Source organism: Choloepus didactylus, chromosome 16, assembly GCF_015220235.1.
Source record: "Choloepus didactylus isolate mChoDid1 chromosome 16, mChoDid1.pri, whole genome shotgun sequence".
NCBI classification, from domain to species: domain Eukaryota; kingdom Metazoa; phylum Chordata; class Mammalia; order Pilosa; family Megalonychidae; genus Choloepus; species Choloepus didactylus.
In genome coordinates, this window is record NC_051322.1 from 65,464,154 (window position 1) to 65,486,938 (window position 22,785).

The 22,785-nt window shown below is 37.9% G+C and overlaps 1 protein-coding gene across 11 annotated transcripts in view; it reads right to left on the minus strand.

Moving 5' to 3' along the window:
* EPB41L3 (erythrocyte membrane protein band 4.1 like 3) overlaps positions 1-22,785 on the minus strand; it is a 179,427-nt gene that overhangs the window by 15,555 nt on the left and 141,087 nt on the right. For 4 of the 11 annotated variants that reach the window (XM_037806294.1, XM_037806292.1, XM_037806298.1 and 1 more), the window contains 4 exons: positions 18,808-19,031; positions 10,169-10,222; positions 7,832-7,867; positions 6,933-7,124 (listed from right to left, as the gene is read on the minus strand). In XM_037806294.1, coding sequence (XP_037662222.1) covers positions 6,933-7,124; positions 7,832-7,867; positions 10,169-10,222; positions 18,808-19,031 — 506 coding nt within the window. Of the gene's footprint in view, positions 1-6,932; positions 7,125-7,831; positions 7,868-10,168; positions 10,223-15,035; positions 15,597-18,807; positions 19,032-22,785 lie in introns of all 11 variants that reach the window. The other 7 variants (XM_037806300.1, XM_037806295.1, XM_037806301.1 and 4 more) reach the window with 4 other exon arrangements.

The window sequence follows — 22,785 nt, forward strand, 5'->3', positions numbered from 1 at the left end:
GTATTTTGTCTACAATAACCCAATCCTCTGTGCCCTATATTTGAAATATAAAAGCTAAATTAGAAATTCTGGGGGTACTTCATTTCTAAAATAAGAATCCTTCAAGAAAACGAGGGTGACGGCTCGACTTGGGTCTGTGATGCGGCTATGTGGGGCTGGTGTTAGTATCTAATAATTATGGCTGTAATCATAGCTCATCTGAAATTTATAAACTGTACCCTTCAACTCGGAATACACTTTGCATGCAGAGTTGCAATTTCAGATGTCTTTAAATGTGACCATAAACATACTTTAGTGGTCAATCCTGCACAAAATATATTTGACCATATGCTAAATGTTTGATCATTTTATGTCCCAAAATTAAATACTGAGGTTGTTGTACATGCTATTTGGTTCTACTAGCATGGGTACAAAAACGTTTTCCATTTTAAACGTAATGCTGTACTTCTTTTTGCCAGCATTCCACAAATTTCTGTAAATATCATTTTCCTTGTTTGTACAATATATTTCCTTACAGAGGGGATTGAATCCACCCACAGCATTTATCATCCAATGAATACTGAGCGTGCTGTGTTCCAGGTATTGTCATGAAATACTTCCCCCAAAGGGACATTGTTGGAGCCTCTCATGAACAGGCTATCATGATTCTAGACCATGTACGTATTTATTTACAATTGAAGTTCTTGTGTTAACAGTTTCTCTGCCACTTTCTTGTGTTAGGTCCAACAAGGCAGAAGAAATTACACTTAAGAAAGCTTTGCATTCAGGAGGCCTAACAGAATGTGACCAGGCAGGTGAACAGATTAACAGGTTATAGAGGGGTTGAGAAATTGAATCAGGAGCAGCTAAGTGCCTTGGTTTACATTTTAAATGAGGATGTTTTCTACATTCATATTTATCATAGGCTGAAAAACTTGGATCCAAGAAATATATGTGCCTTTTAAGAAAAAAGGATTCTAGATTCTTCTATGTGCGAGTGGCTGGGTTAAACGAAATGAATTGAAAAATAACCTCTAGGGTCGATGGGACAGTTTTCTGGAAAATGATTTGACGAGAAGTAACCACAGAGTCAGCGGAATCTCCTTCCTGCATTTTCTTTATCACACTTGGCTAGTGAAAAAGAATCAGAACTTTCAAAATTAATCAAGATCATCTAAATCAGCATCACTCTATGGATAAAAAGAGTAAGAAGTTTCAATAAGATTATTATTCATGAGAGAACACAATCATAATGCTCCAATGAAAGACAGACTGACAGACAAATTATCTAGAGGTAGGAGCCATAAAGAAATGATGGGAAACTGATAACTAGAATATTAAGAAAATTCTTCTACTCCCTCCCAAAAGTTTAGGCAAAAATTATATACCTACCTTAGTTTTTAAACATAGTACACATAAAAAAAGAAAATATAAACTAAAGACATTTTAATGACATTGAAATCTGAAGCAAGACTCCTTTTGGAAAATTCCTTTATGTTTGTTTTTTACCTGAGACTCAAGGAATGAAGGACTTCCTTGCTGCAAAAATATAACTTTTTCAGATATCTCTCTTTCTTCTTGGGTCTGTTTGAATAAAGGGGTTTGAGTTGGAAGAAGAGGAAGTAGACAGTTTCCAAAAAGGCAAGTTAGGAAGAGAGTTCATTTACAGGTCTCTATAGTGTGTGTGTGTATATATAAATATATACACACATATACACATTCATAATATTCATTCATTTTTTTCTTAAGGTTATCGTTTATTAATTGGAAAAATGGGGTTAAACTATCTCAAAATTTGTTAATGATTTCCAAAGAGTAACAGATTTTTTCTGAAACGTTAGCGATTCTATGACTCAAACATTTTTCATTTCTACAAACAGAGAACATACAAGAGTGATATAAAGGACTCCTTAGCATTTGGAGAGCATTTGTACATGTCAGTTAGCTGAAGACCATAAAAGTGAGTGATAAAATACTTAAAAATTAAAAAAAACTGAAGTTAAGAATAAATATCCTCAGTTCTGACTTGTGTGCCCCCTGCTATAGGGGAGCCAAATGCATGGAGATTATTATATTAGCCACTAATTTGAACAAACCTAGTCATAACTAGGTTGACTTCTTTATTGTCCCACAAGTAAACGTAAAAAAATACTCAGGGTTATAAGCTTTCTTTGAACTTTCATAACATGGTGAAAAATTATATCAAATCATACTTGCCTTTAACAGGTAAATTTAAGAAAGAAACATTAAAATTAATATGTCATGCTAGAAACTATTCACCTTTTCAAACTATTTTAAAATCTTTTTTAGTATTAAATAGACATGATTCAAGTGGTATTACTGTATCTATGCACAGAGGACAATGCCCTAGACTGGAGAGAGAAAGCGTGTTTTGGAGGATTAATCAATCTAAAAAGTAATAATGGAAATTTCAAAGTTTCTAGAAGAAGAATGGACCTCTTTAAAGAAATCCTCTTGTTGTAAACAGCATAATTTTATGAGAGCTAATTAAAATTCCTGTTTGTCTACAAATCGATCTGTACTACATTTAACCTTTTAATGCAAGAGATTTCAGGGGAGCATCTGGAATATTCTTTTGGCAGACCTACCGACAGATTTTAATAGCATTTTTCTCATTTGTCTTTTGTAAATGAGAGAAAAATAAGCCCTTTTCAAGAGGGAAAAAAGTTCCCTGTTTTGGTGCATTTTGGAGGAAGCTATTGGAAAAGGTAAAATGTACCACATGGAGTCATTAAATGTGGATTTTTGTTTCCTATTTTGTTTTCAATTGTAGCTCCTTTTCAAACAGAAATGAGAAAAAGAGGGAAAGGTCAAAATTACAGGTACTTTTCACATAACCCTGACAAGGCTGTAATTATAATCACTGAGCTAAACATTGTTCCTAAGATGAAAGCTTTATTTAAAAACAAAACAGTGGTTTTCAGCATATCCTGTTATCTGACATTAACTAATTTCAAAAACTTCTATATGCCATTATTAAAAATGTGAATGCTGTCTACATTCAGGATTGTGTAAGTCCAAAACCAGAGAAAGTTAACACATTCTATATATGATGCATCAATTAGACATCCACATGCAAACAAATCAGTCTAGACATTGACCTCACTCCTTTCACAAAAATTACCTCAAATGGATCATAGACCTAAATGTGAAATGCAAAACTATAAAATTTCTAAAAGCTACCAGGAGAAAATTCAAATGACCTTGGGCTTGGTGATGAGTTTTTAGATACAACACCAAAGCATGAGTCACAAAAAAGAAATTCGTAAGTTTGATGCCATTAAAAACGTGAAAGATGATGTTTAGAAAATGAAAAGACAAAACGCAGATTGGGAGAAAATATCCGTAAAATAGAGATCTGATAAAGAACTCTTAAACCTCAATGATGCAAAAACAAACAACCCAATTAAAAATGGACAAAAGATCTGAAAAGACGCTTCATCAAAGGATATATAGAGATGATAAATAAGCATAGGGAAGGATGCTCAACATCATATATCATTAGGGAATTGCAATGTAAAACAATGAGACACCACTACACACCTATTTGAATGGCTAAAATCCAAAAAAAACCTGTCCAAACCAAATGCTTACGAGGATGTAGAATAATAAGAGCTGCCAGTCATCACTGGTGGGAATGCAAAATGGTACAGCCACTTTGGAAGACAGTTTGGCATTTTTTTACAAAGCTAAATATAGGCTTATGATCCAGCAATTACACTGCTAGTTATTTATCCAAAGGAATTGACAACTTATGTCCATACAAAACCTGTACATGAATGTTCACAGCAGCTTTATTCATAATTGCCCAAACCCAAATCAACCAAGTTGTCCTTCAAAAGGTGAATGGAGAAATGTTGGACAATGGACTATTATTCAGTGATAAAAAGAAATGAGCTAGGAAGCTATAAAAACACATGGAGGAAACTTAAATGCATATTGGTTAGTGAAAGGAAGCCAGCCTGAAGAAGCTACATTCTGTACAATTTCAACTATCTGACACTGGGGAAAAGGCAAAACCATAGAAACAGTTAAAAGATCAGTGGTTGCCAGGGGTTGTGGGGAGGGAGGGATGAATGGATGGAGCTCAGGGCATTTTTAGGGCAATGAAACTATTCTATATGAAACTAATGATGGATACATGACATTAGGCATTTCTCAAAGCTCACAGAACTATATGACCCAAAGAGTGAACTCTAATGTCAACTCTGGATTTTATTAATAATACTGTATCAATTACATGACATTAGGCATTTCTCAAAGCTCACAGAACTATATGACCCAAAGAGTGAACTCTAATGTCAACTCTGGATTTTATTAATAATACTGTATCAATTACATGACATTAGGCATTTCTCAAAGCTCACAGAACTATATGACCCAAAGAGTGAACTCTAATGTCAACTCTGGATTTTATTAATAATACTGTATCAATTTTGGGTCATCATTTGTAACAAATACGACAGACTCATGCAAGATGTTAATTACTGGGGCACTGGGCTGAGAAGACAGGGAGGGGATGAGTGCATGAGAACTCCCTATACAACTGCTCAATTTTCTATAAACCAAAAACTGCCCTAAAAATAAAGTCTATTATTTAAAAAAAATGAAGTTAACTTAAATACTTTGATTTTGAAATAATGACTTCTTTCTAAACTAACTTGTTACTGTTTAAAATGGGCCATATTCGACAAGTGATATCAAATTAGTAATTTACTTCAAAACAATACCTCCCCTCCAAAATAAGATTTTGATTATGCATTTGTAGACCAATATACTTTGTATGTGCCTAGCTGGGAGGAGAAAATGGTCTTTTGTGCTTTCCACAAAACAATAACAAAAAGTCCTGATTCTAATATAGAAATTGGTGAGAACGTTCTAATTTGTTCCTAAGCTTTTCCATAGGCCCTCAAATAGAATATAAATTTGGATGTCACCAATGACCATAACTGTCCTGGGGCAATGATGGAAGGGATGAAGAGGCTACTCTGCCCAGCCCACTGCCAAGGGAAGCTCCTCTGACAATCAGTGTTAAACAGCCTTGTTTATAAGGTCTTCATTATCTGTAGCAGAGTACTTGCTGTAATTTCCTTTTTTTCCCATAGCACCGGGGCACAGCCTCTGCCTAACAGACTAATACACACTTAAAGTTACTAGGTCAGTCTTTGGACTTCTCCTGTCTAAAAAACCAATGTTTCCATCCTTTAAGCAATTAAAAAAAAAAAAAAAGAAAAAAAGTCCTTTCTTGGGCTCACTCCAGTTTTTCTGCGCTAATACAGAAAACGCATTAAGATTCTGGGAAAGTTCAGTGCATTCAAAGTATCACACCCTTACCTTAAATTACTAATGCTCTTTGGTGTCATCTAATGCCATTCTAACGTAAAGAAAAAAAAATTACTAGTCTAATAAGCTAGACTTTTAAAGCCCTTTTGTCTATTGGAACCACTCTAACTTCTCTAAGCTACAAAGCTGAACTCTTCCATTTGGATAGCTACCACCTACTGTGTTCTTAAATAAGAGCATGGGAAGCCAGGCTTGTTTTTTGTTTTATGTATGGTGGCTATTTGTTTTGTGTTTTTGTAACTTAATCCAATGTTTGACCTCTTTAGAGTCAGCACATTCTTCCTTATTTCCAACAGAGAGAGTAGAAATTGACCAATTAGCCAAACTTGATCAAGAACAATGAAATTTTTCAGGTCACGACTGACAAGTGGTATCCTTAATAATGCAAGGAATACAATACTTAAATCGATCTCGATATGAAAATTTTGTCTCTTGAAATCTAAGTTATCGGGATAGAGCTGGTATTTAATGGTATTGGCATACTCTGGTACATAGGACTTAGCTTTCATTATGCATAAAAGGGCCCTTTTCAAAGTAATTCAAATGGATATGCACCTGTCCTTTTCTGTCTGGGATTGAAATTGCCACACACATAGGGATAATGGGATGTTGGCCATCTTTGCTCAAGTTTTCAAAGGAAGTTTAAACAATAATCAATAATGACTGAAACTATATTCTTATTTTTCCTGCAAGGATCTAACTATTAACTGTAGATTACCATTTAAAGGATTTTCCTCTGATAAAGGCCTGTTTTAATTTTCATCGATTCTGTCTCGGCTTCATGAACAAATACCTTACAATGAAAGGAGTCTTGATAAGGAGGGTAATCAAGATGATGCTAGAAAGATGCAGTTTTCAAAACTCACTTCTTTTGAAAAAGAGCTAAAACAAGATGGTGTCCAAAGGTACACAGACAAATTAGTACTTTGGCAATCTGTGGGTCCCATAAGATAGGAGCCCTGAGAAATACCAGGTAAATCCTCTCTCTGGCTGTGCTTCCTGTGTGGAAGTGGAAGAGTCTTCCTTAAAAAATTGCTGGCCCCTGCTTTCCCCATTAAAAATTGGCTTTTCACTGGGCAGTAAAAGCCTGGTGTCTTATCTCCGAGTAAGACATATCGTGAAACGCTACCAACTTCAGATCACTGTTTAGACAATCTCATCTTGCAATTAATGAGCAACATACATGAATTTTCAGGGTTATTCTCACTGCAGCGGCAGCAGAAGGAATATTCAGGAAAAGGGTCAGTTCATTAAGACAGTGTCCTGATTTCTTCCAGTTATAAGATCTACGTTTATGGTTAGAATGAGCTAGTTTGCAGAATAGTCAGGCTCCTTGGGGTGGGGTCTCCTGGTTCACTCTGGGCAGCCCCTGCCACAATCAAATACTCCCTCTTAAGCCACCTGATCATTCTACTTTGCAGGCTTTCTTTGGAGAACTGAATATATCAGTTGAGGTTAGACACAGACAAGAGGTGTGATTTTCCTACACAGAAGCTTGCCAATGCAACCCCCCACCCCGGTTCTAGGCTCTGCTTAGACGTGAGAATGACAAACAGAAGACAATTCCAATCAAAAGCCCAAATACTGACCTCTTCAGGCACAAGTGGTTCAATCATGGGAGCATCCTCCTGCCTGGCAGCCAGTCGCACGGGGGACGTGGAAAGCCTCTTTTCCCACTCGTTCGTTATGGCAGTGTCTGTGGAGGTTTCTAAAAAGGTTCTTTTCAGCTCGCTAATGTTGGTCTGATGTTTCATCAGGTCATCTTGAGTTTTATCTAGCTCCTATATTTAGAAAATAAAGAATCCCCAAAGTCAAACGTTTTACATTTTTTTTTCTATTTTTTTTTTTTTTCAAAGTAATATCAATCTCAGTAGTAGTCAAAATAAAAACAAATTTTGAATACCGGGGCTCATGACACTACCACAAACACTCTGGTGAAAATGTGCTATTTCCAAGGAAATGAGAGAAAAACAAAATCTAGTTCACACGAGCACACAAATCAAAATGGGTTTAAAAGGTAAATCGTAAAGTGTGTAATTCACATGTAGCCAGAGCGCATCGAAATGAAAATGCACACAGGAAAAGGGATCTATATCTAGAAGAGTCAGAGTAAGCTAGAATTACGTCCACTTATTAACAGGAGAGAGCACGTGTTTCATGCATCAAGAGGCGAGCCCACAGGGATACTACCAAAAAACCAACAGACACAAACATGCACTGGTATATACCAATACCAACCTCTAACATAAGATTACTATGTTTGACATACACATTTTCACCCTTTATTCGCTTAATCAGACTATTCTGAAAAAAGTGGAGAAGAAAGGGAAAGGTAAGGGACACAGTAACCAAAGGGACAATTGTCATCCTCCACACTCTACCAAAGACATGGTAACCGTTACGGGGCATGCGGAGAGATTCAACACTAGACAAACAATGGTCTCGCACACTTTTTGCTTTGTTTCGTTTTTGTGTTTTAATTTTCTACCTGTGCCTTGAGCTCTGCATCTTCCTCCTGGTCCGACTGCCAGCATCGAGAAAGAGTGGGAAATAAAGTCTTACCATGCAATTTATTCTAAGATGGAAGAACGATGGTCTACGTCAACTTGCTAAATGTGGGTGCTAGATTGCTCTTGATACAGATGCCATTTCCTTTCTTGTACACAAACCACAATGCTCTCACGTACAATTATAAGCTTAATAGGAAAGTGGGAAGGTAAGAGTTTTTGCTCGGTGAACCTCTGGCATTTTAGCCAGGACACTCCCAAGTGTGACGAGCAGATACGTGTGCTTTGAAAGATGATGGTAAGGTTGTATTTAATGAATGTGAGAAATGGCTCCGGAAGAGTGGTGAGCCAGATTAGGATTGAAATTCCTAAAAAATGGCTATGATTTCCCAATGAGAGCTCCGTTGCATTGTATGAATCCTCAATTTTTAGACCAGAAAACTGAAGCTCAAAAAATTTAATCCAGAGGATCTCACTTTCTAAAAGTTTTGAACCCTGAATTTCTTAAATCCATATGATTAATAAATTTGGGAGGGAGGAAGAAGTTTAGAAAAAAAATAGTCAATTTTCATGAGCATACCACCATTTCTTTAAAAAGTAGGACAATTTCTGAGTTTAAAATAATGCAATAAATGTATCCCAAACCCACTACACTATTCTTATTTCTCTAATTTCAAGGAACTGTCTAATCCTTGGACTGGTGCCTGAGTGCCAATAACTCAAAGCCATTTCTCTGTGCAGTGGCAAAGCTGTGTCCCCACCCATGGTGCTGGGACCCAGGGTCTGGGCTGATGCCCCTTGCTATAAGGGGGGGCCCCAGGGTGAAATATGGGCGAGAAAAGGGTGAGATCCCAGACAGTTGCCGCAGCAGATCAATCAGCGTATCTGAGTCTCAGTTTTCTTACCTACTGATGGGGACAAAATAGTGCACGACTTTGGGTTAGCTACATGGATAAGAGTTTGAGGAAATGCTTAGAAAGGGGTACAGGACACACACGTAATTTTACAAGTGTTATCAACTTTCTAGGAAAGCATGCTGTAGGGTCACAGCTGCTCATTTTTTAAGCTTCACGACCCACCTATGTTATGTATATTTGTGTTCCTCTAATTTTATATAATAAATTTAAAAACTGCTATAGAGGTTTAAAGTGTTACCATATTTTTCATTTACAGCACATACTAGGATTGCAATGAAAATTAGATGTATTAACATATACCCACATGTGACTGATTCTTACAAAAACCACATGTGAGATTTTATATTTGGCATAGAAAGTTATTACCTGGTAACAGATTTATTAATCACTTAAAAGAATCTGGATGGTAGTCTTAAAATATTAGTTTTAACTTTTAAAAAATGTTTCCAAGCTTTGAATTGGTCTCTGGTATTTCCAAAGGAAGAAGCTTAATAAAACATACCACTATCTATGAAATAGCTCTCTAAAGATATTTTCCATGAAGCGATATACAGATACTCCTTATAACATTTTCATTCTTCCTAGACACACAAGTAGAAAATGTTGTTTTGATTGGATCTTGTAAAAAATAAGGTACAACTTAAAGCAAACATTGTCACAAAGCAGAAAAAACAATTTTGCAAACAGCTTAGAAATTAACATCTTGCTTTTCATTACTATAAACACTGTCTTGTGTCCCAAAGACTAATAAAGGAGAAATAATAGCATATTATCTCACTTATCACTGTTCAATGTGGTTATATTTTTTCAATAAATTAACAGTAATTTGCTAACTTTCTTTTCTCTAGCAAATTGATTTCTTATGAGTGAGCTAGGCTATATCCAATCTGCACAAATGAGTTAAGAGAAGTATTATTACTTGTAACAAGTATTGTTTGAGCATTTGAGATTTAAAAATACATCTGTATCCAGCCAATAAGTTAATTAAGTTAATTATGACCCTCCTCCTTGACTCATCATGGTGATCAAAAGTAAATAACCTCTCATTTGGGACAGAGAAACACAGTTAAAAAAAAAAGTATTATCACTTCAGGCAAGTGGTTCTCAAAATTTGAGCCCAAGATTAACTGACAACATGGCCTGGGAACGTGTTAGAAATGTAACTTCTCCAGACCTACCCCAGACCTTGTGAACTTGAGACCTGGGGTTGAAACCCTACAGGTGTTTCTCAAAGTTTGAGAACCACTGATCAAGACACCAGAACTCTTTCACTCCTACTTCTGAAAGTTAGACTTTCTCCCCTCTCCAAAAGGTGAGATGCAAAGTTCATCAGCGCAGAGCCGCCCGCCAGGCACTTTGCTCCCGCCACCCCCAGCTGCCCGGCGTCCTTTTCCTACCAACCTCAGTGGCAGTGGTCTCCCCGTCAGCAGCTGTATCCGTCCGCTCGCTGTCCGTCTGTTGGCCACAGCAATACCCAAGTTCCAGAAGGAAGGCAGGGATAGAAAATAAAGTCATCTGGTCACCCAGGGTCTGGCTCAGGTCAAACAGTTCATGCTCGCTCTCTGTGAGCTGCATCCTACTACCATCCCACAAGAATGCAGGTTCCGGTGAAAGCAAAAGAAAAGGCCAGAGCTAGGTTTCACGGGCAGACTCAGAGGAAGACTCAAGGGCCACACAGCCTGCAGGGGCTTTAGGAACCAAACCCACCTGTCCGGGTGCATAGCTCAGGAACATCAATTTTTCATCCACCTCCCACCCCTATTCACTAAAACACCAAAAAAGATCTCCTAACAATGTGTAATGCAAATAAAACTGATGTTTGTCTATCTTTCATTCTAGTAAGATGTCCCATGTGAAAGGTAAATTTAAAGAGAAAGCTACTTTAACAGTCACCGGACTTTCAGCCCCTCATTTATACCAGTTTGATTGTTTACATCCATTTATGACTATCGGGCTGTCTGCATTACCCAGTAGTTACAAAAAGCACACACCAGCCGCTCACTGGCATGTGTTTTATATAAGGACGACGTGACTCCATTTTCAAGTAGCATTGTTAAGTAGATAATTTTTTAAAACTCTATGTTGTGTTTTGTTTGCCCCACCCTCCAATATAAAGAAGTACATCAGAGTATGTATTTAAACATCTCCTTTCCAAAATACCATTAAATAAAGCTAATAATAATGGTGATGATAATAATTACTAATAAAATAAGAGAGAGAGACATCTACTTGGAAACAAATAAAACAAAGCACAGCATTTGACAGAGCCTAGGATTATAGGGGAGAGAATTAGAATAGTGACAATAATTCCAGGACTGGTTTTTGACTTATTTCGTAGAGATTCATGATTTAAAACAAAATCTATTTTGTTTTGAGTAGAATATAGCCATGGACATTGAAATGAGGACATCTAAGACTTTTCCTCCACAAAAATCAATTAATAAAATTCCTTTGATCAAAGATACATAATTTATTTTAAAAAGTAAAAACTGTGGCTCTGAGGTTGTACATCTTCCTCCTAACATAACTTCTCACTCTAAAGATCAAAAAAAATGTCAAGAAGGGACAGTTCGGATGGCACTGCTTTTATTTATATAACTCTTGCCGGGTTGATTTCTTGGCACTATGGCAAACTTTCATTGCACACATTCCTAAAGAGCCTGACTTCATGCTTGGTATGTTCTCTCTAGGAAGTCATTCTGGCAACCTTGCAACCAAGCCTAAGCTACTTTCAGTAGCTAGGGAAAGAAAACTTTCCAAGACCTGGTCACCTCCGACACAACTGTTTCGCAGAGAGGCTGTTCATTTTCTTTTAAGGATGGTCATAAGTTTATGGTATTTGTGTGGCTACACTCACCGAGAGCCCATGGGAAAGGGCAATTTGAATTACTAAGAGAAAGAATTATAGGGTCTTTAAAAAAGAGTTAGGCTATTGTCCAAGTGTAGAGAATAACTCAAAAAAATCTTCGGCTCTCAAGACGAAGAATGACTTAGGTTTATGTGCCAAGAGTTTGGGTCAAATGCTTCTAAAGTTTTTGCAAATATTTTGCTTCCTATGTAGATTATTTCCTTTATGGTTTTAAAATTTACATTAGTAGCTAATGGTTATGGGTGAGGGCTGTGAAGTCCAATGGACATGAACTCAAAGCCTCTCTATATAAACCTACAGAGACATGCTGGGCATACATGTTTTCCTCTCAGTTTCCTTCTCTATAAAATGGGTGCAAATAGCCCTAACTGTATGGGGTAATGTATACTAAGTGCTTTACAGGATATCTGACACATGCAGTTTGAGCTTAAAAATTCCTATAGTAATGGTAATATATTGATATTAATATAATAATATATAATTATCACTATTTTTTTTTCCTAGCTACATACAAACATGTAGTTTAGGCCATATCTAAACTCCCTTGAATTCCTACTTAGTACATAGTCAGCCAGTGAGTAAGCATAGTGCAAGATCAATGAATATTTAATAAATGAAGGAATAAAGGCTGAATTAAAGCAGCTTTTAGAGCAACTGTTATTTATGATGTACTATGGCTAAATGCACATGCAAGATGTATAGCCCATCACAAACTATCAAGATAAAAACTTAATGTTTCCACGATTTAAAATGATCCCTGATGTTTTTCCCTTCAGATTTGAATCTATCTCCTTTTTTTATTTTTGTATTTTCAGAAAGTTACTCAGAAATTCACACAAAATTATATTCTATGGTCTGGTGAGCTAAATTCATCTTGTTTCTTGATAGATGATCTGGTATTTTGCTCCCGTTTATCTGACCTTTTTGGAACTACAAAAGAAAAAAAAATGACTGGCCATTGGCTTTTTGGTTTGAAATTGTTAAACCTTTCTATACTAGATTTTGCTTTGGAGAAAGGCTGGAACTATTAAGCTGCTATATGACACTTGAAAAACATAGGCTGTGATGATGAAATATTTAAAAAGAATTAGTCATTAGTGATTTGGTAAAATGCCAAGTGACAGAGCTAAACTGTATTTAAAGAAGTTTCTCAGTTCAGTTGCCAAAGTGTTTGCAGCCTAGAGATACAACAGGCCATGGAAGCAAATGACTTTTTTTTTTAAAAACAGATGCCTTTTTAAAAAAACAGAATGACCTTTTTTAAAAAAACAGAATGACCTAAATATGAGCTTTCTAGCTCAACTTGAACTAGAATGCATAGCTCTCAACAGGTGGGGTTAAGAGACATCATTGAACAGATGGCCAAATCCAAAATTTTGCAACTCAAAAGCATGGGACAGAACCATAAACAGCTCCCGAAGGCTGGAGAGGAGGGATGGAAGGCTGCAGCTACCGGAGCTGGTTCGTGGTTTCAGAGGTTTGAGCTGGAAGCTCTGGTCGCACTTTCTCTGGTTTATACCAATTCTCTGCTGTGATTTGTTTTGCCAATGTAATGCAGACATGCCCATGTTCCACACTGATTCTCATGCACTGATTCCAACAAGATGTACACCCGGGATTAGGCACAAGATCTGTGTGCTTTGCTAGATAAAAGTTCAAACTGTTACTTAGAATTTAGAAAAGCATAAAGCCGCAATGTTTGATGGGTACCTCCACTGCTGAAGGGATACAGACCTGCAGGTTGCAAATCAGCTAATACTATAAATAGTATCTGTAGATACTATTATGTTCTTAACCCTAGTACATTCTAATCTGATAATGCTGTCACTGTGAGAAACAGTACTATTAGGGCTTAAGTAGCTCACATTTAAAATATTTTTCATGTATGAAAATTAGTTTTTTATCTATTAGTTCAAACTGATAGTCACATCTGACCCACAGACCTTGAACATGGCTCTTACACAATATCAAATTTAAAAGCCTAAACCTTCATTTCCAATATCTATGAGAATCTTTGCATTTTTCCTTCTGCTGCAAAGAAATGGTCATAATAACCCTAAATATAGATTCATATACATCCTACCAATTCTATACACTCACAGGTGCAGTTCAAATTATGACCTTCTAGCTGAGGATAAAACTGAATAGACTTTCTTTCATTCCTTTTCCAGCATTGACTTTGCAGGGTTTTTTGTTGTTTTTTTTTTTTAATGTTAGGAGTATTTGGCTTGTCTCCTACCACAAAAACCCTTGTTTTGTGGGAACAGGGAAGCTGGAGGGAGCTGGGGGAGAGGAGTGGGCAGGAGGGATGCCAGCCCAGTGCCTCTGCTGGTAGCTTCTATTCTTTCTCCCTGTTCTCTACTGAAACCTGTAGAAAGAGAAACAGCTGGGCTGTTCATACGGCAAGGGAATGTGGGGAAAGGAAATCAATTGAGAGGACAAACTATTGGCTGCAACGTCAACTCACCAGGCTGCACGGATAAGAGCCTTTGAGGATGGAGGGTGACGGTTTGGGGTTCTTCCTCCACTACTGTCCCTGCCTGGCTTGGCGCTCCATGGAGGCCTGAATTCCCTGACTTTACAAGAGTTTCAAAATGTGTGGCTGTTTTGGCTCATGCTGGAGTTGAAGGGATTGCTGGCTTCCAACAGCACACCCAACAAACACTGGCATGGCCGCTACTGATGAAATTTCAGCCTATTTTCATAATACACAGAAACCTCAAATAAGCCTTTTCAGAAACATGCAGCCCTTTCTGGTTCTGCTTCTGGCCCTAACAATTACTGATGTCACGTGGGTGTTTTAAACGGATCTGACAGTCTTTCTGACCCAATGCGCCTGCACGATCGCGTGAGTGATGATGGCAGTCTGGCAACGGCAATCAAAATGGGCAGAGAGGAGCACTGAAGAATCTCCAGGGAGGATGCATTTGCCATTCTGGAAAGCCATCCACGTGATGCTGATGCATCCCCGCAGCTGGGTTCTCGCCATCTCACCCCGACTCTCCCTCCACTACAGCGTGTCGTCCCCTCGCATCATCATACCACAATACCTTCTGGAAGCTTTTTCGTCCATCTTGCATGCAATCGACTTTGTTAAATGATAACTGCATGGAACCTTTAACTGGATTCTGATTTTTTAACACAGCTGATGAGTTCTTCAAAAATCGACTGGCTGACCGATTCCGGGTTGGGTCAGACTGCTACAAACACATGGTGTTGTGCCTAACCCTGGGGCCTGGGGTTGTCCTCCCCGACACACAAAAAACCTCCTCACATGTTGGCACAGACAATAAATGAGGCTCTGAAAGTAGGACCACCATCGCAGCAGCCGTCTTAACATCGTTTTGGACCGAAGCACCGAACACGGAGGGAAAGTGTGTTCTATGCTGAGGTACACACCTCTTCCTCTGAGCTGTCACTCGGGTCATTGTCTAGTGAGGCACTCAAGGAGGCCGCCTTGGGCTCCAGGTAGCAGAGGCACAAAGCCAGAGGGAAGGAGAGAGTGAGGGCGTATGGCACTGAGAAGGAGGCGGAGAGCAGAAAGAAAAAGATGAAGAGGAAACAGGGCACGAGGGAGGGAGAGCGGATTGGGAGGTAATGCTGCAAGCTCTGGGGCAGGAGGTTGGTTTCAGAAAGGTTGGGGAACGAGAGGTACCCGTCGTCATCTAGAAGAGAAGGAAATGACTCGGGGAGCTGCAAGGAGAAGGAAAACAGGGTTGTCCCTTTGCCACTTTGCTGTTTGTAACTGAAAGCCACATCTTGATCCCCTGGGTAAGCCTTCCCTTTGCCATCAGCATCCGAGGAGGGCTCACCGTGCACCTGCACGGTGTCTTTAGGGGGCTCGCGGCCGGACAGTTTGGGGTCATTCTCCTTACATCTCCTACGGAGTTTTGTGGGAGATGCAGGGGGACTGGGGGCTGATGGTGGTGACGAGGGGCATGAGTGAGGGTCACCAGGTGACTGATGTGAGAGACAGAGAGAGACAGAAGCAGCAAACAGAGGTGCAAAAGGACAAAAAGAAAACTGCAATTAGTTAATTTTCTTATGGGTATCAATATAAAATTGTAAAACAAGAATTTCAGCACGAGGTGGTTGCTCATGGAATTTAAAGTATTCAGACTGCATGCCAAGGTTCAGACTGTCAAATTTCTTTTTTTTTAGTGTCAGAAGTTATCTGTGGGCAATTCCAAAGTCTACATTTTTCACATGATCCAAAGTTTTGCTTGAGAAATACAACTCTACAAAGTTTTAGGGTTTTGAGAGTACAGATAACTCTCTGGCCACTTTAAGACTTTCAATAACTTTCTCCTGATCTCTTGCTAAAAGATCTGTTACTACAGGTCAGTTGGATTACAAATAAAAATGACATCAAATTTTCATTACATATACATTGTTTACTCACTAGCATTACTCCTTTCCTTAGTTAGTTAACTATATCCAAATCTGGTGGGTTTTGAAAATTTCTGGCCCCTCTCCTATCTGATAAGCAGTTATAATCAGAAATGTCAACAATTAGCATTTTAGGAATTCTGACTCCCCGCAAAGAATCGAGGTTCCTTTGCAAACTCCCATTCCATCTTGGCTCCTTTATCCATGATGTGAATAGAACATAAACTAAAATAAGAGGTTCCAACAAGCTAACCAGCAGAGTGTCTTTTCTTGAAACACTTGTAAGTGCTTCCTTTGTAATACTGGCAGTCATAATAATACAAAGGGACAATTTCCCAGCCTTCTGATTTTTCTTAGCAAATAAAGAACATGCTTAACTCCCTTGGTTGGAGTCCTTAATAAAATGATAAAAGCCGGCATTCCCAGCCCTGGAACCTGGTGGTCTAAATTACCAAAGCCAGTTTCACCTACAGGTAGTGAATCAGGGACTGCTATAAAAGAAGGGAAGAAGGAGAGCGAGCAAACCAGCCCTAAAAGGCAACCAGGCTAGAGCCCAGAGGCTGCCACAGCCCAGGGAGCTTGAGATCACGGCAGCTTCTGCTGCTTTCCTGTGTATGCCCAGGCACGCAGGTGTGTTTTGCTTAGCAACCTGAAGGCTCGGAAATTACCCAGCCTGCTTTGTGGGGACTGTCCAATCCCGACTTCAAGACAAGGGGGGCAGGGGAAAAGAAAATGCACAAATAAAACTACCATAAGCATGGAGGAAAGAAAATGCATGGAATAAAATTATATCATGGATATATTTGAGTTTAGAGGTGTCTCTTTTGACTCTTATACATGTGACACTCAACATTCCGTGATAAATCGGAACTGCCAAAACCTTTCAAGAATATGAATTTTACGTTCATCTGAGAATTATGTAAAAGCTACAAGCCGACTTCTGTAGGAAGACAACGGCTCCCCAAGATGTGAGAGGCTGCCCAAACCCTCTTAGGAAATATGCCCTCCTCTCGGAGGACTCTTAGGTGACCAGTATTTTAAGAACTATTTCAGTAAGAAATTTTCATTTTGGTTAAAAAAATAAGGATTCCTCTATGTTATTTTTTGAAGAGGGAGAAGAATAAAAGTGAAGTTTACACTCCTAAGCTGTTTATTAAAGTGGTTTTTAAAAGACAGTTTTGTACTGTGGGAAATAAAGAAGCCAACCATCCATTTGAGCACCAAAGCTCAGCGATAGCATTTCAGAAGGCTTTTAGTCAAAAGACTGGTTTCTCAGAAACTCAGAATGTGAGGGCAGCAGCACATGGCATAAATGGCACAAAATAAATATAGCTATATTTTATGTGAGCAAATCAATGGTCTTTTAAAATCAAATAGAGTAAAACGGATTGGACCTAATTTTGGAGCAAACTAAAAATCTTTTACTTTTACATGTCACTTAACCATATTTATACATCTATGGGAATCAGATGTTGGCATGGGTGGTTTCAAAGAATCTTGGAATAACTAAGTATAAAAACCATACACTTGCTTTTTAGGTACATCATTTTTTGGTATCTTATTTTAAAAACTGCCTTGATTTAACTGAAAAGGAAGATTATAAAAACAACATTCAAAAACAAAATACATTTTAACAGCAAAAATGATCCAAATATCTTTGCCATCATCTCCTACTCTATTTTTATTTTTGTGTTTGGCAAATAAATGGTCTTATCCTATTAAAAGAAAGGGTGATGGATTGGATCATTTGGAATGATAACTAAAAAAATTATATATTTGTTGATCTATTTATTAAGATGTCACTGTCAAATTCTGCCAAAAGGAACATTTTCTATAGAACCCCAGGTGGGGAGCACATGAATAAATATATTTATTTATTTTAAATAAATATATATATTTGAAAAGTCCATGTGCCAAGGAGCACTCTCGAGTCAATCCTATGCAAGTTTTACTACAACCCGTACGTTAGACAAATACAGCTTATTATGCTATTTTCTTTCGCTCTGTACTTGGTATGTTCCGGGAACCTCTCTATTTTTTCAATATTATTATTTATAAACTTCCAAGTGGGTCCTTGGTTTTTCAATTATTTGTCTCAAAGGCTGCTTTATAGTGCTGGATAATAAGGTCACCAGATATCAACAGAACATTTAAAAAGAAATTTATTGACTAAAACACCTGGAGAAACTGCTGCCAAATTTGCTTGTGTCGTCCCTCCCTAACCTTCTGCCTTAATATGCCTTTACAAAACATGGCCATTCACAACTTGCAATGATTAGATTGTAATTATAAGACCAAGAAAGGAAACAGTATATAAATACACAAGCTTTGGCCACTCTCTGTACTTAAAGTCAGAAGAACGGCAGTGATTACTGTATATCTAGGAAAATATACAGTTCTTGGGTAGGAGAACGGGGCCAGAAACAAAGAAAATAGCTTCTGTGAACGTTCGGCAATGTGAGTCCAAACAGAAAAGTGTAATACTCCGCTGTAAGTATTTTTAAGATAAGCACACAGGACAGCTGTTGAAAGTCTTACATAGCACATCAGTTGTTAAAATAAAATAAAAATCTTCCAAGAGTTAAGAAAAGAAATAACCTTTCAGAAGAAAAGGGTTGAAACAGGAGTAATAGTTAAAAAAATTGACAATGTGAACGTGACCAATGTCCAAGCATGAATTACCCTGAATCTTAACACATCCCTGGTTTATACTCTCAGCATGATTTCGCAGTTGTCTAAACTCTGAGTGAGCAAGCTCTAGGAGGCAGCCGGGGAGATGTACCTTGCCCTCATGCCGTACAGCTGCGGCGGGCGGCGTGGCCTCCTCGGCCCTTTTCCGTCTGTCCTCGTCCTCGTCCCGCTCCTCCTCCACCTTCTTCTCCGGAGTCACAGTGGTGATCAAGTTGGTTTGAGAGATGCCCTTTGTTGTGGCGTACTGGCCGGTACCAACCTCTGCAGCAGACACAGAATCCTTCATGTATATTTCATGGTTTTCATTCACTGATGCTAAAAGCAAATACAATTGAAGAAACACAATCTGAAATAGTTAAGTCAGAAGACAGATTAACAGCACCCGTTATCCCAATACTGAGGGGAAAAAACACCTCTACAAAATATCAGGCTTGTTTTGAAAAGACAGAGCAACTGCATGTACCTTTCTTAAGCACTGCTACAGGCTCATCTCTCTGTGTTGCCTTTAAGGGGATTTTAACATTATTTAAATGCATTATCTCTGGAAGCCATCAGAATAGCTTTCATCTGGACTTGGCCTTCTGGGGAGGGTGTGTTGGAGGGTGGATGTGAGTGGAGGGTTGGGAAGCCTGTCATCCTAGGGCTGGGCATAGGCAGCAGGCACTTTGGAGCAAATCCTACAACTAATAGTAGGGTTTGCAGTAGACAACTGCTCCAGTACAGTTGACTTGAACATATTTTTGGAAGCGTCATTCACCAGTGAGCACCCAACTGGTTTTCAAAACACTTCCGCTATTTTATTAGTAATAATTGAAAGGCTCCCATTCTTAATGATATAACAGCCCCCGGGACATAATGAAAATTAACTATCTTGGCAGAGATTAAAAAAATTCAGATGGCAACTCTGTTCAACTGAGGTCCAGAAGTGTTGTAATTTCTACTGCATTGAAAACAGGCTAATTGGGTATGCATAGCTGCATCTCTAATATTTATGGAAACAAGACAGAAGTTGCTAAATGAAATTCGTGCAAATGTAAAGCATGCAAACATAACAGATAAAAGATACAGCCTTTCATCACAGCTAAGATGTCTTAGTGAAACAGGTGCTTAATCTCAGTTAAAGTTAAAAATTTTGGTACTCATTATTTTAGGCTTCAGATATTGTAAACTTTTCAAATCACAGTAGGTGATCACAGACAAAATATCAACATGTATTCATATTTTAGGAACTTGCAAACATAAATATTATAAAGGATTCTGAAACCCTTTCAATAGCTAAACTATTTCACTAAGCATACATCTGTTCATATAGGGTAATTCTATACTTTACATCTCCTTATACTGATGAAAAAGCTCATATGGGAATTTCCCAATGGACTTGTTAGACTGTTCTAAATAAGAAGCAATCTTGCAAAAAGCAGTTTATGCTCCAACATGCAGCCACTGCACCCAGCCAATCGGCAGCAGAAAACATACTATAATTGGCAGGACCCCAAAGAGTGAGACAACACATACTAACATCACTTTTGGGCAGGGAGGAAGAGACAGTAGGATATTAGTACATTTATATCACAATTGTTTCCTGTCTTCTCGGCAATCAATATCACGCGAAAAGTCATTACGAAAACGACATTCACAACAGATGTGTTCCCTTGGGTACACAATATCACCAAACAAAGTGGATGTCATTCAGGAAAAAAGGTGTGATGCTACAAAAGTTCCTCAGTGACTTATAGAATATAAAAAAAGTAAGTTATAGCTATAAAGAAAAGCTACAATGTCAATATCTGGCAACATATGGTATTTCAATAGCTTAATTCAACTCTGCACTGTGCGAATAAACCTTCTATTCCAAAAGTTCGGTATTCAGAAAAAAGAAACTCTAAGAAGCTAAAGAATGGTAATTAACTTCTCAGAGCAGCCCACAAGAGCCTTTAAGATGACTTATGGGTAAAACTTTTGAGAATAATTATGATTAAATATATAACGCAAATGGAATTGAGAGGTCACTCTGGTGGACATTCTTACACACTATATAGGTAACACTTTTTAGGTTTTAATGCATTGGAAAAGCTAGAAGTAAATACCTGAAACTACCAAACTGCAACCCAGTAGCCTTGATTCTTGAAGATGATTGTACAGCAATGTAGCTTACATGGGGCGATAGTGTGACTGTGAAAACCCGGTGGATCTCACTCCCTTTATCCAGTGTATGGACGGATGAGTAGAAAAATGGGGACAAAAACTAAATGAAAAATAGGGAAACGGTGGTAGTGGGGATAATTTGGGTGTTCTTTTTTACTTTAATTTTTTTATTTTCACTTTTTCTGGTACAAGGAAAATGTTCATAAAATAGATTGGGGTGATGAATGCACAACTATACGATAGTACTGTGAACAACTGATTGCATACTTTGGATGAATGTATGATTTCTGAATGTATCGCAATAAAATTGAATTAAAAAAATATATATAACGAGAATGATTTCATGTTTTGCTCTTCACAATGACTCTGCTGGAGGTGGCCTTACCCCCATTTTATAGGTGATGACTGAAAGCAAGGGCTGGCACGTTGAAGTCACTTCCAAACTATGACACAGATGGCAGGAGAGCCTGAAGCTGGAAGTAACTATGCCAGATGGGCGTTCTTTCCACTTCATTAGTGACTTTCAAAATATAGCACTAATAATATGACTTTGACTTCTCTCAACTGTTTATAAAGTATTTCAGTAGGAAAATCCAGTCTTCCATCAGGGGATTCACAGACTACATCATCTCCATCAATCACACTGGGGGAGGGGTATGGGGGAAGAGAAAGAATTGAGGCTCTATGAGGACAGTGGGAACAAAGCTAGGGAGGAAGATACTTCAGAGCATTTGCATTTATATTTATTTTTGTTTACATGTTTGCTTATTACTGTAATCATCTATGCATGCTAGGGACTTCTCTTTTTATTTGCAAAGGATAGGTCTTCTATAAATCAACTAATCTAGGTGCTGTGAATTAGAAAAAAGGGTGGGGGATGGGTGGTGGAATTCAGGTCATAAATGAAGTATGACTGTAGCTGTCATTTCTTGTACCAGAAAGCACATCTGCATGAACAAGACAGCAGTACAAAACTGTGAGACAAAACAAAACAAAAACCAACCAGAAATTCACTATTATATCATTGCCTAAAAAATGTTATTTAAGTGAATATCTCCCAGTAGATATTAGTTACTCATTTGACTTAACAGTATAGAAACACGTACATAGCTATGTTCCCCCAGGCCATCTGGTTTGGTATTTACTATTATTTAGGAGAATTTAACTTAGAGCCCTTTGCTCTGTTGTTTGAACAACTACATCCTTTCTATCAACTATTATTAATTGGCTGAAAAAAAGGCTACATTTTCTACAACAACATTTCTTAGAAACAGATATAAATTTCATTTATAGTTTCCTTTCTGAAACACACAGTCTGAAACAAACCTGATAATCATTTAAGAGTTACTGGCAAGAGAACCAAATTATCTCCAAGGTATGCGAATACTATATTAAGGATGAGAACTACTTTCTCCAGACTCAGAATGCTGGCCTATGAAATCTGTGCTCTTCACTCCCTAAGTCACATTCTTTTTTTAAAAATCCCTTTTATTTTGAAATGCTTTCAAACTTACTGGACAGTTACAAAAACACCATACAGAGAATTCCAACAGATCCATCAAATTTTAACATTTTGCACATTTGACATCTCATTCTTTCTCTCTCTGAACACCTGAGTGTGGACTGTATATATCATGCTCCTTAAACACTTAAAATTGGCATGTACATTTCCCAGGAACAGGAGATATTCATTTATGTAACCACCTTAACTGCAGTTATCAAGAAATTAAACACTGACATAAACCTTCTGTCAATATTCTAGTTTTTCATATGTCCCCATAATGTCCCTTTGAGCCTCTTCTCCTCCATTGCTAGATCCCATCCAGGATCATGTATTGCTTTTACCTGTCATTGTCTCTTTAGTTGTTCTTTTATTATTTAACTGTGGGAACAGATATACAACATAAACTTTCCCATCTCATCC